The sequence below is a fragment of the Sus scrofa genome, chromosome 17, assembly GCF_054392235.1.
Source record: "Sus scrofa isolate SSC_HxYL_T2T_F1_AM1 chromosome 17, Sscrofa_HxYL_maternal_Yorkshire_Landrace_v2.0, whole genome shotgun sequence".
NCBI classification, from domain to species: Eukaryota; Metazoa; Chordata; class Mammalia; order Artiodactyla; family Suidae; genus Sus; species Sus scrofa.
Genome location: NC_139399.1, coordinates 62,660,536 through 62,673,159, shown reverse-complemented (window position 1 = coordinate 62,673,159; position 12,624 = coordinate 62,660,536). Strand labels below are relative to the sequence as shown.

Below are 12,624 nucleotides of genomic sequence, written 5' to 3'. Positions count from 1 at the left end.
TGTCACAAAAATGAGCTTTGCCTTGGCTGTGTAATTTTGTCTGAGTTGTCCAGTTCGATTTCAGGGGAGTAGCTTGGTAAACCACAGAGGCTGGACTCAAAACCTCTGTTTATCCTGGAAGTTTCTAGCAGGTCTCGTTGCCTGGATTTATTGTCATGAGGGAGCTCTGGTAGACAGGTGGGCTACTGTACTCACATCCATTAAAATGTCATTCCACTTCTCCTTTTAAATCTCAACATCAGTTGGAATAAATCTCTATCAAAATACATTTGCATTCCTTGCAAAGAAATGTCAACTGACCACCAAACATTTCCGCTAGGATTTTGAACATCTAAGTGATATATTTTGGAGATGGTTCAGACATTCTTCAGTGTATCAAGCTGTAGGAATGCATGACGCAGTGAAAGAAATTAAAAATGATTTCATTCAGAGGCAAGGCTTAGATTTGCCACTAGATCCCAGCTCAGCGCTGCAGGCTAGACAGCCCTGAGGTGCTTCAACTTTGATTCTTATGAATAAAAATCAACTCTGTAAAGAAAGTTGCTCCATATCACACTGGGGAATCTCTGAAATTACTTAATAGTCTTCAGACTGCTCTTTAAAGTGCTAAATAGACTCTGAAAGGATTTTAACCTCTTTAAACAGAAACTCTGTTATTTTTGACAGCTGGAAAAAATAAGCTTCTGTGGTTATGGTCCTTTGACTGTAAAGGCCAGCATGAACTATTTTCATTTGTCCCTGAAAGAGGGCTCTGCCCAGAGGAAGGGGGGCGGGGATAGAAAGCAAGCAAAAGAGAGGGAGGGAAGGAGGGAGAGAGTCGTCAGTGACCGCAGGGATGGAAGAGTCCTCAGATGAACTAGTCTAAACTCAGCAGTCGCCTTTGCATAAAGACAGTTTCTATGCCTCAAAATGAACAGCAGAGGAAAATCACAGCAAAGCTTGAGGTCGTCTCCTTTCTTTTTTTTAAAGGGTTTGAACCTCTTTGCCGTAATTTCTCTGGCAGCACGAGGGTCTGTTTTCAGGACGGTAGACTAGATCCACTGCTAACAAGAGAGCCTTCTGATTTGATCCCAATTCTCCTCCAAGGACTAGAAAGGAGAGGAAGAAGGAAGCTTATTTAAACCTTAAATCAACAGAGTACCTAATGATACCAAATAGACACAGTCAGAAGGAAGTTGAAAATCTCTCTCTCCGAGGGTGTAATGGGACTCCTGAGAGCCATTCAGGTTTTACTTAAAAACCATTTTGGTTTGTTGGTTGGTTGGTTTTTGCCATTGGACATTCATTCCCTAAAGACCAACTGCTGAGGACAGGACCCTGTCTGCTAAAGGACGCCGGGGAGCAAGTTTGAGCAGGAGAGACAGTTCAACACAGCCTGAATTCTGGAGACTGATGCAGGTCCCAAGTGGTAAGACTTTGGGGGTGAGAGCTGAAAGAGCTGGCGGTAGGGAGGAAAATGATAACGGAGAGAGTCCATTTCTCTTCCTAAATGTGCTCAGATGAGATGGGTCCTTGTCGAAGAATGCAGAAGACCTAGAGGAAGGAAAAAACTACCTTCCATCCGGATGGAATCACAACTGCACGTAGAGAACAGATCCCTTTGCCTTTGGGTTGAGCACCTTGGCGCCATTCACGGCAGTGACATCCTGAAGGAAAGTGCATGGAACTGCCAGACACCAAGAAGTCAAGCTAAAGAAAGACGTCTCCCATCCCTATCCAGTGGAGGAGTATGGCCCTGATAAGCATGTCCCACAGGCATCCCTCCTTGAGGTTTTCAGCCTCCACCTTATCCAAGTCCTTGTCATTTTTCCTAATTAGGTAGCTTCATAGTCGATGCTCAATAAATACTTGTTCAGCGAGTGGTACCTCCTCCCTCTAGGGGCAGTATGGGGAGGTGGTTAAGAGTATAGAACATGGACTCGTTGCCATAGTGTCCAGCATGGCTCCCCATCCTGCTACTTCCATGACCCGTGTTAGTTTCTTGGAGCTTCTATTTTCTTGCCATAAAATGAGAAAAAGAAAATTGCCCCTCTCTCTTAAGGTTCTAGCATGATACATAAACGAACCAACGCATGTTATTTTCTCATTTAGCACAATTCCTGGCACTTAGCCCTCCACGAAAAGCCTTCATGCATAATAATTTTTGCTCTCTCTGCTAATATAAGTACCTGATCTCGGATTAGAGAGGCACATAATATTAATCAGTCAAAAAAGTATTAAGTGGCCTTTAATGTGTGTATTCTTAGTGCAGGTGTTCTAGCAGAACAGCCAAGATAAGAACAGTGGAAGCTGAAGTCTCCTCTTTGCCCCACAGAATTTAACCCCTGCTTCCTACAATCCCTTCCTCCATTGCTGGGAGGAGGAGGCCGTAACCATTGACTGACCATGTGAGGGTTAGACCTGAGTTCAAATTGTTAAGAATTCATCGGCAGATTTCTTAGGTCTTTTATCAGGCATCAAGCATAAAGCATTACTAAATCCGTGGCGAAAACTATAGATCTCAGTATTTGGGCTGCATTTGTCCATGGCCAGGTAGCTTAAAGCACTGATGCTCACTCTCTTGTGCCTCAGAATTCCCTGGAGGGCTTGTTAAAACACAGATTGGCTGGGTTCCACCCCCAGAGTTTTCAACTCAATAGATCTGGTGTAGCTCTCAAGAGTTTGTATTTCTATCCAGTACCCTAAGGATGCTGAAGCTGCTGGACCCAACACCACACTTTTAGAACCATTAGCTTAGATTATTGGTTTAAGGAGCCAAAGCTGTGACTTCAACCCCATTCAGCCCTGTCCCATTATTGGAAAATGTTCAGCTTAACCCATCTCTACTAGGGGGTAAAACCAACTACCACAAAAACACCTACCACTTAAGTGTTATAAATAGATAACTCCCAATGGTTTAATTGTTCATTTATTTATTCATTCCTTCTATATGTTCAGCTACCTTCTGGTTCCAACATTAGTATTCATCATTTATTTACCCCCAAATTACTTAATCCTGGGATTTAAGGTTTTAATTGTTGGGAGACCAACCCTTGGATATGATCAGACTGTGGTTACAGACCCCATGGACATCATATGTCTCACGAGTAATGCGTTTCTAGCTGGTCTTTCATTTGTCTGGACCTTGAACCTCAACTGTGCATGGCTGAGGTCATCCATTCCCGAACTTGCCTCGCGGTCTCCACGTTGCTGTGCTTGTGGCAGCTGAAAGGCCCTTGTCTGTTTGTTATTTTAGTCAGTGAAAGGGGATGGAGGGATCACGCCCTCGGAAGACATAAATGGGACGGACGCCCGCTACCAAGTAAGTGACCTGTAAACGTGGTTTGGTGGTGGGTTTGGCTGGCATGTTCGTGGTTCTTTCCAACCTTGTTTCCAGTGCAATTCTCAACCACTCCTTTGCCCACTCCTTTGCCATCTCCAGGTTGGGCGCCTGCTGTATACCAGGCACCATCTTGAGCAAGCAGGGGCTCCTCCGCTGCTTCTTAGTGCCCAGCTTTCAGGCACGTCCTTCCTTGCTCCGCGTGGACAGTTCCTTCCCATCCTCCATGTCTTGTTCCTTCCTGTCCTCCTGTCCTCATGCACATCCTTCCTTTCTCCACATGGACAGTTCCTTCCTCTCCTCCTAATGGTCACCTCCCCTCAAAGAGCCGTTCCCTGTTCACCCACCGTCACTGCATCCTATTCTTCTGCTTCATCACTTATCACGCATTGGAATAAGTCATCTATCTGTCTCTCAGTTATCTGTCTCTCCTACCCATTTTCAGCCCTGTCCGGAGCATCTGTGGAGCAAGGAAGGGTCCTCTTCTATTTTTTATCAGATTTCATGGTGCCTGGTACAGAGTAGGAGCTATTTCTGGCATAGATGAATGGAAGAGACAGGATCATATGGTTTGTTTCTGTTATTATTCTCTCTATCCTAAAGAAGTAGCTATGATATTTTTATCACTATAGGTCTTTTTCCCCCCAGTGGGATCATCTCATCCTCAACAGCCTATTTTATAACCTGCACTCTTTCTTAACTTAATAATATATCTCCACCAATGTCATGAAATAGTCTTCTAATTTTGGCAACATAGAGAAGGGGTTAAGGATATGGGTTGCAGACTCAAACTGCCTGGCTTTGAACCCTGGCTCAGCTATCGTTGAGCAGTGTGACTAAAGGGAAATTTCTTATCAGTTTCCTCTCTGTATAAGGAAGCTAGAAAAAGTACTGCCTCCCGGGGCTGTCGTATGTGGATGGATCTGTACACGTAAAGCACTTAGAACATTCCTGGTAGAGCAGGCTCGATAAATGTTAGTTTCTGTGTTAATCTGCACGTGCTGCCACAACAAAATACCATGCAGAGGAAAGAGAATGAGCTCTTTGGCATCTCTTCTTACAAAGACGTGAATCCCTGTTACATCACAGCCCCATCCTATGACCTCAGTTAACCAATTTAATTACTTCCATACTCCAGATCCTTTCACAGCGGCAGGAAGCTTCAACATATAAAGCCATCGCTGTTGCTGTTGTTTTATTACTACTACTGTTATGCTTCTGATAAGCAATTACCATCCTATAATGTTCCTATTATACACACACGCACAGATGCCACCCGTAACACCTAAATAGTTTATGATACTTCGATTTCCATAACTAGCTTATCCTATATATTTCACCCTGGAATATATTGCTTTTTATTACATTCAAATTATTTTCACTTTTCTTTTTTAACTCTCCACTATGGTTGCCCCTCCAAACCCGTATTCTAGAGCACTTTGGAACCAAAAAAAATCCCAAAGATTACTATCTTGGAAACATGATAAATTTACTTTATTCACCATGAAACATTTAAATATGTTTGTACCATTTCGTCTGGAATCTGACAGTGAAACAGTTATGCCCATCAGTTTGATGATTCTAAAATCTGAGTGCAGCCTGTGGAAATCCGAATGAGCTGGAAATGTCATTCTATTTACACTCATCCAGGAATGTTTTGAGAATGCTGCTTCATGGGGCCTTGGATCCAGATCTGGGAAGATTGGTGTCTACTGCTGGATGATGGGAAAATGCTTGGTTTAATTTGGGAAATAGGATAGACATTCTCCGCTCCATGTATTTGTTCATTTTCTTTTTCGGCCACCTGGCAGCATATGGAGTTCCCTGGCCAGGGATCAGAGCTGAGCCACAGTTATGATGTGGGCAGCAGCTGCAGCAATGCTGGATCTTTAACCCAGTGCTGGGCCAGGGAGCGAACCTGTGTCCCAGTGCTTCAGAGTGGCCGCCAGTCCTGTCGCTGTCTTCTAGAACCTACAGACCCAGGCAGGAATTACTCTCTGCTCCCTTTAAATTTGCCCTCTCAGAGTTATAAAAGCCTTACTTGCTATTTCTATGAAAGGAAAAAAAAAAAAAAAAAAAAAAAGCCCAAGGAATTCTCAGCCAAGGTCACAGTATCTGCATCAAACGAAACATTCTAGTGACCTTGTCCATCAGCTCCCTGCCAGTGTCCGTGGGTTCTAGAAGAGGATACCCTCAGATGATTCAGATGTGAATAATTTTTGTTGTAAATTTTGAGACAGCATCAAACTCCTAGCAAGGGTTGCAAATCTTCAGCATTTAATGATAAACAGTCATGCATGGGTTAGATTCTTACCTTACTCTGAAGGTAAGGAAGGGGCTATGAATTGTTTCCAGAAGTTAGTTTCTAAACCAGTAAAAAGGAAACAAACAAGGAGTTCCCTGGTGGCTCTGTGGCTTAAGGGCCTGGCATTGTCACTGCTGTGGCTCTGGTTACTGCTGTGGTGTGGGTTTGATCCCTGGCCCAGGAACTTTTGTATGCAGCAGGCGTGGCCAAACGGACAAATGAAAGAAAACAAATGGAGCCTCCTGGGAAGGGAGTTACCATGTGGTAAATGGATATGATCATTGAAAGTTCCCCTCTTGAAATAAGTCAGCTCAGGGAGCGTTGTTGGTTTGTGGGGACTTCCCATTTCACACGCGAGTGACAAGCCAAGGGAAATATTTTGGAAACATTTGGAAAGTGAATTGCTGGCCATTCATTCCCCGTGCTGTGACAGAGCCTCACTGAGTGCCGGGTGAGGTGCCGAGGATAAAGCAGGTGGAAGAGACAGAGGAGTTTTGTTCTCTGGAGCTTCCTTCCCATGCGCTTCTAATGAGCAAAGAAATCCCCAGATGACTGCAAATATAAGGGCTAGTCAGCACTTCCACAGGAGGGGCTCAGGCTTCTTTAGATCATCTCACTGGGGACCGTGTCTCCAAGGAGGCGACACTGAAGCTGAGACTTGATGGGAACAAGCTGTCATCCAAAGCCCTGAAACGTGCCGGACAGACGGGCCGTAAACAGGAGGCTCTGGCTTGAGAAGAAGCTTCTTCGAGGAGGAAGGGGACTGTGTGGCTGGAGCAGGATGCTGAGGGGACGAGGACAGGAGATGAGGTTGCAGGGGGACTGGGGACACCACCGAACAAGCATTTCTCGAGAGCCTCATCTGTCCCTTCATGGGGTTATTTTGTTTTGTTTTGTTTTGTCTTTTTAGGGCCGCACCCACAGCATATGGAAGTTCCCAGGCTAGGGGTTGAGTTGGAGGTGCAGCTGCCGGTCTACACCTCAGCCACAGCAATGCCAGATCTGAGCCGAGTCTGCAACCTACACTGCAGCTCACGGCAATGCCAAATCCCGAACCCACTGAGCGAGGCCAGGGATTGAACCCAGGTCCTCATAGAGACCACGTTGGGCTATTAGCCCGCTGAGCCATGACAGGAAACTGCTGGTTTGTTGTTGGCATCACCTGCCTACAGCAGAGGAAGCTGAGAGATGGTTTTGTTTCAGGTTGCACAGCAAGGTTGTGGTGAAACCAGACCACACCGTGTTCTTTTGACTTTAGACACCAAGCCCTGAGCTCTTCCCTGTATCTTAAAATCTTCTCCACAACAAAAGCAGTTAATGGGGTGTTTGAACAGGAGTCACTGGTTTCTGGCCTTTCTGCAGAGCAGTGTAGCGGGAGCTTCTGTCTCCTTCTAAGGCAGGCGTCTGCTCTGGGCTGTCTGTTGTACTTGATCTGCAGCTTAGCGTTTGCTGCGGCTTTGGCACCTGGGGTCTGATGGAAAGATTCAGGATGAGTGCTTGTAAAACAGCTCCTTGGCATGGGCACTGGGCATCTGATGCTTTGTTCTCCAAGGAATCCTGCTCTCCAGGGGGCTGCAACCTGGGGCTGCCTGCAGGACTTGGGGGTTGCCTCTGCCTTCTTGCTCATTTCTAAGGGGTGTGTTCAATCCACTGACGTGACATGACGGGTCTCTGCTTACTGCCCTCTCAATCAAAACTGCCACTTTGTCAGAGGACTTGGTGACCTGGGGACAACACATAACTTTCACGAATCACACGTGATGAACAGATAGCCAGTGGGCCAACTGCAGCTCACAGAGAGATACTCGGATCGTGTGTGTTTGCTGTGAACAGGGTCTTAAAACCATTTTTTAAAATGGATGTATTTTACATTTAAAATAATTCAGTTTCCATTGGGAAAAAATAGACCTGACAGCACTGGGGTTGTGATCCTACCTCCTGCAGTCTGGTGGATCGGAGCAGCTGTTGGCCCTTTAAACAGGGCACGTGACGTTCATCTCACCAGGGTCCCCTATATGTCACATTGTCTCGCCAGCCGCAAAGCCAGCATTGCCTGAACTGGTTTTTCTTACATTAGAGGAATATTTCTCTGGTCTCCTGTTGCTTTTACAACCTGGCAAGTATGGTCACCACGTGATTGGTCTTACCTCTAGGCTCCTTCGTGTTTTTATTTTATCTTTCTGAACCCCTAGTCATTTCTGTTCAATTACGAGGGGAAAAAAAAAAAGGCTTTTACTTCCTAACAGATTTTTGGTTGTCTGTAATTTACCTAGCATTTTCGATTTGACGGCCTTATTTCTCCAAATTATAAGAACGGAGTAGGACTGCAGACATTTCAGTTTACCGTGAAAAGATGTACATTCAAAACTAAAGAAAACAAGCATCTTCTTGGGCCACCGTTTCATGAAATGAGAGGACAGTTTCATACCAGACATATTAATATAGACATAATCATGAAGAAAAGAATAGGCATCCCCAAGAAGAATCACATTGCGAGTGGGAGGAATCCTCTCAAAGTCAGCTCATGCAAAAATGGGCTTCAGGAACAGCTAGATCTAGGGGCATATGTGATGCCACCCCTATGTGGACTTTTTCTCCCTTTCTCCAGCTTCATCTCCCAGCTCTGCTTTCCTCTGTGTCACGTGGTTTCTTTTTTTAAGCAGATTTTTCCTGGAAATGGTGGTGGTTCTGGAAGCTTCTAGGTTTTCATCTTCTCAGCATCAAATTCAAAGGAGAGGGAGCAGACCACACTCTCGATGGTTCTAGCAAAGCTGTTACTGCGATTAGCGCAGTGTTAGCTGCGTCTGGCCAGCCTCAACCAACCCCATCAGCTCAGTCACATGCAGTGCTCTGACTGGCAGGAGTGAGACACGTGCTTTTATTCCCAAACCACAGGGAATAAACAAGAGAGAAGGGAAGACCCAGGTTCTAGTTAGTTCCAGAAGGAGGAAAGATTGTGTGCTGGGAAAGCATTCATGAATGAATGAATGACCAGATCAATAAATGTCCCCTACTGTGACCTTGTACCATAAAAAGTCTTTACACATTTTTCCTATTATTTTTTCCCATCTCACCCAGGACTCATGAACGCATAGATAACCTCTGTTTTAACATATTGACTCACTTGCTAGTGAGCGTTGTCTTGCAGCTGCTAAAACTGCGTTTTGTTTGAACTTGCCGTAGACATCGGACGCCACAGAGAAGGCCGTCCCGCCGCCGCCAGAGCCGGACCCGGCAGCTGCCGCCCCGAAGGGCAAAGAGCCCTCCTCCAAGGACAAGAAGGCGGCCACCGAGCCCAACAAGCAGAAGAGCAACAAGCAGGAAGCCAAAGAGCCGGCCCCGAGCGCGGAGCCTGCCTCGGTGGAGGCCAACTCGCTGCCGAATGGGGACAAGTCCCAGAAGAGACCCGAGAAGCGGCGGCAGTCCCTCGGGGGCTTCTTCAAGGGCCTGGTGGGTGCACGGTTCACCTCGTCATCCTGGGCTCTGGGGCCAGGGGTGTGGGTCCTGACAGCAAAGGGGACCGACTGGCCAGGGGCTGGCCGGACCTTTGCCACAGAGAGAGAGAGCAAGCGCCTGCTGTGTGCCAGGCGTGTGCCAGGTGCAGAGGGCGAGGTGGGCGCAGGCGTGGCTGCTGTGCAGCCTCAGGCAGGTGTGTATGGATGGGGGCGGTGGGGGCGGGCGTCGCATCGGGGAGGAGCTGGAGGCAGAGGCGGCACATGGAGGGAGCCCGGGCGGGAGGACGTGGCCTGGCCTTGGGGTTGAGAGGAGGGCCCGGGAAGGCTTCTCAGAGGTTCTGTGTGACGCCTCCCATTACCCTGCAGAGGGAGGAGGCCAGGGGAGGTCTGAAGGCAGGTGTGGTCCAGGCAGGGGGTAACAGGAGCAAAGAGGTGCTGGAGAGACAGCAGGGATCTGAGGCTCAGTCTGGCTGGAGGAGAGAACCCAAGGAGAGGAGGCTGGCAGGAACAGGTGCGACGTGCCCCCATGTGCATCTGTGGCCAGAAGTGGCCTTGTGGAGTTCACATCCAGGGAACCCCTCGGAGCCTGACCCGGGTGCTGGTGGACAGACCAGGCTGAAATTTGGCTCCTTCCCCCCAGGGGCGGCCGGTGGGAGTGAGTAGAGGCCAGGCATTAAATAATGAATTAAGCTTGGGTTCTTTTTTTTTTTTTTAATGATTTTTATTTTTTCCATTCTGGCTGGTTTACAGTGTTCTGTCAATTTTCTGCGGTACAGAAAGTGACCCAGTCTCACACACACACACACACATTCTTTTTCTCACATGATCCTCCGTCATGCTCCATCATAAGTGACTAGATGTAGTTTCCAGTGCCACACAGCAGGCTTGAGGTCTTTATTTGTGTTAGTCTGGTTCTTTCCTATCTCCTCCCCATGAATATCCATAGGCTTTGGTGACCTCTAATAGATAGAGGTAGGTGAGGGCTCTGGTTCCTCTGGCCCAAGCTTGGTCTCTAGAAGCATCTCTGGGAGCTTATTAGAAATGCAGAATCTGGAGTTCCTGTCCTGGCTCCGTGGTTAACGAATCCGACTAGGAACCATGAGGTTGTGGGTTTGATCCCTGGCCTTGCTCAGTGGGTTGAGGATCCGGAGTGGCTGTGAGCTGTGGTGTAGGTTGCAGACATGGCTCAGATCCCGAGTTGCTGTGGCTCTGATGTAGACCAGCAGCTCCAGCTCCGATTTGACCCCTAGCCTGGGAACCTCCATATGCCGCAGGAACAGCCTGAGAAATGGCAAAAAAAATGAAATGCAGAATCTCAGGCCCCAAGTTTAAAGTTTTATGATAAACGGTCATTTCTAGGCCTTGGGTCCTTGGCAGTGTGTGTAGAACCTCAGTGTGAGGCCCACCTTCTAGGAGGAAAGCATGGAGCTATAACATAGATAAGTTTAAAAAGAAAAATGTAAGTGGGGGAAGTCGCAGAGGGGAAATAAACATGGTAACGCCATAGTTACCCTGGGGACCGAGGAGGGGCGTGTGTGCTGCTTGGAGGTGATGGATCCAGAAAATGTTTCCGAGGAGACCATATTTGAGATGAGCCAGGAACAATTATTGGTTCCAGACAGGAAGAGAGCAAGGCTCTTCATTCCAGGAGGAGGGGACGGCATGTGCAAAGGCCCTGGGGTGGGAATGAGGAAGAGAAGGGCGGCCCTAGTTGCTGGGAGGAGGTGAGCTAGGTGGGTAACAAAAGTAGGTAAGGCTGGGGCAGTGGGCAGCTCAGGCAGGCTGTACAGGCTGTGCAAAGAATGTTGATGAAATCCTACTTCAGCTGGGAAGCTTTTAAAAGGGGTCAAGCGAGGAAGTGTTGCACCCTTGTTTACAGCCTCTAAAGACTCTCCTTGCTGCTGTAGTGGAGAAATGGCCATAGATGGACAAGAGCAGAAATAGAGGCCCAGGTAACACGCTTCTGGGGTCACCTGGGAGAGCCATGGCGATTGGCATCGGGACGCCTGCAGAGATGACAAGCGGTGGGCAGATTCTGGATAATAATTACAGCTCACGTCTCTGAGCCCCTCTTCTGAGGCCCTGCTCCCTTATACGCTTCTGTCCTTAATTCTGGCAACGTCCCTTTGAGCCCGAAATGCTCATTCCTCACAGTCCGCATCGTCCCATTGTCGCGAGGCTTCCAATAGTGGTGGCGGAGGGAGGGCTTTCCTGCCCCTTTGCAGGGATCCAGTCAAGCCTGGAGGACTTCCAGGCTGGACACGTTTCCCCGGGTTGCCTGACCCCCTTCCTGAGAGGGTCAGGGAACTGTCACAGCCCCAGCACCTGCAGGGCAGCCAGTCCCTGTGTGACCTTTGCCCTCCTAGTGACATCCTCCTGGCTCGTCCCTTTTCTCTCCCCTCCATATGTGGCTTGGATTCTAACAGAGAGCAGCCTCCTTGGTCTTACGTGAAGAGCTCGCAAAGCCCTGGAAGGAAGCCTCGAGAAATCAAGTGCAACCGTTTGCAAACATTTTGGTTTGGAGCAGAGGGACTTCTTTGACAAAGAAATGGGCACAGAACCTCTGCAGGAGTATGTGTGTGTGCCTGTGTGTGCACACACACATGCATGTGTATATGCACACGTACACACAAACACACGTAATCGCTGATCAAGGGGGAGCTCCCTGATTGGAGCGGGAGTAGATGCCCCACCGCCACCCACCCAGGTACCACCTGCTGGATAGATTCCTCGTCTTTCTCATGTTCACGGGCCCTGAGGCAGCTCTGTGAGGTTCCGGGATTCTGTGTGAGCCGACCTGCAGGAGGCTTTGCGAGAAGGCAGGGCCAGTTCCTTATTCGGAGTGAACCCCCAGAGTCCCCTGCCTGTCCTCGTTGCCTCTCTATGCTGGGAACAGGCTGAGCCGAGGCTGGTGACCATTGGCTCAGTTTTTCTACCCGGGGGGGTGAGACAGAGCAGACCAGATGGGGGCCTGGGAGGGCAGGTGAGCTGGGGGCCAGATGCCACGTCACGGTGGCCAGGCCGTCACTACACACGCTAGTCTCAGGTCACCCGGAGCCTCAGTTTCCACATCTGTAAAACTGGGTCAGTAATCACTTCCCAGCTTATGGGGTCCATCAGGAGAGGACCCGATGAGGGAATAGATTCATCGGGCATCGCACACTGTGAAGTGCGGTGCTGTGGACAGGGCAGGACCGAGGCGCGTCTGTGTGTCCCCTCTCCAGAGTCCAGGCCTAATGGGGTCCGGGGAGACGGTCTGTGGCCTGCAGGGCTGGGCTGGAAGCAAGGGCCCTTCCCAAGGCGGCACTGCCACCCGCCCCCGTGGCCTTGCAGGACGGTGACCTCCATGTGGCAGGGTCTTGACATTTTTCAAGAGAAAAGAGCAAATATGCAAATTTGAATGTGAAGGTATTTTTAAATGTCAGCGTTTAATTTAAAAATTAAAAGATGAGTTCCAGTCATGGCTCAGAGGTTAACGAACCCAACTAGTTTCCATGAGGACACAGGTTCTATCCCTGGCCTCGCTCAGTGGGTTAAGGACCCGG

General features: G+C 48.4%; 1 protein-coding gene across 18 annotated transcripts in view; it reads left to right on the top strand.

Moving 5' to 3' along the window:
- BCAS1 (brain enriched myelin associated protein 1) overlaps nucleotides 1-12,624 on the top strand; it is a 118,179-nt gene that overhangs the window by 100,673 nt on the left and 4,882 nt on the right. For 10 of the 18 annotated variants that reach the window (XM_085002517.1, XM_085002520.1, XM_085002518.1 and 7 more), the window contains 2 exon segments: nucleotides 3,236-3,301; nucleotides 8,808-9,074. In XM_085002517.1, the coding sequence (XP_084858643.1) occupies nucleotides 3,236-3,301; nucleotides 8,808-9,074 (333 nt within the window). 18 annotated transcript variants of the gene reach the window in all.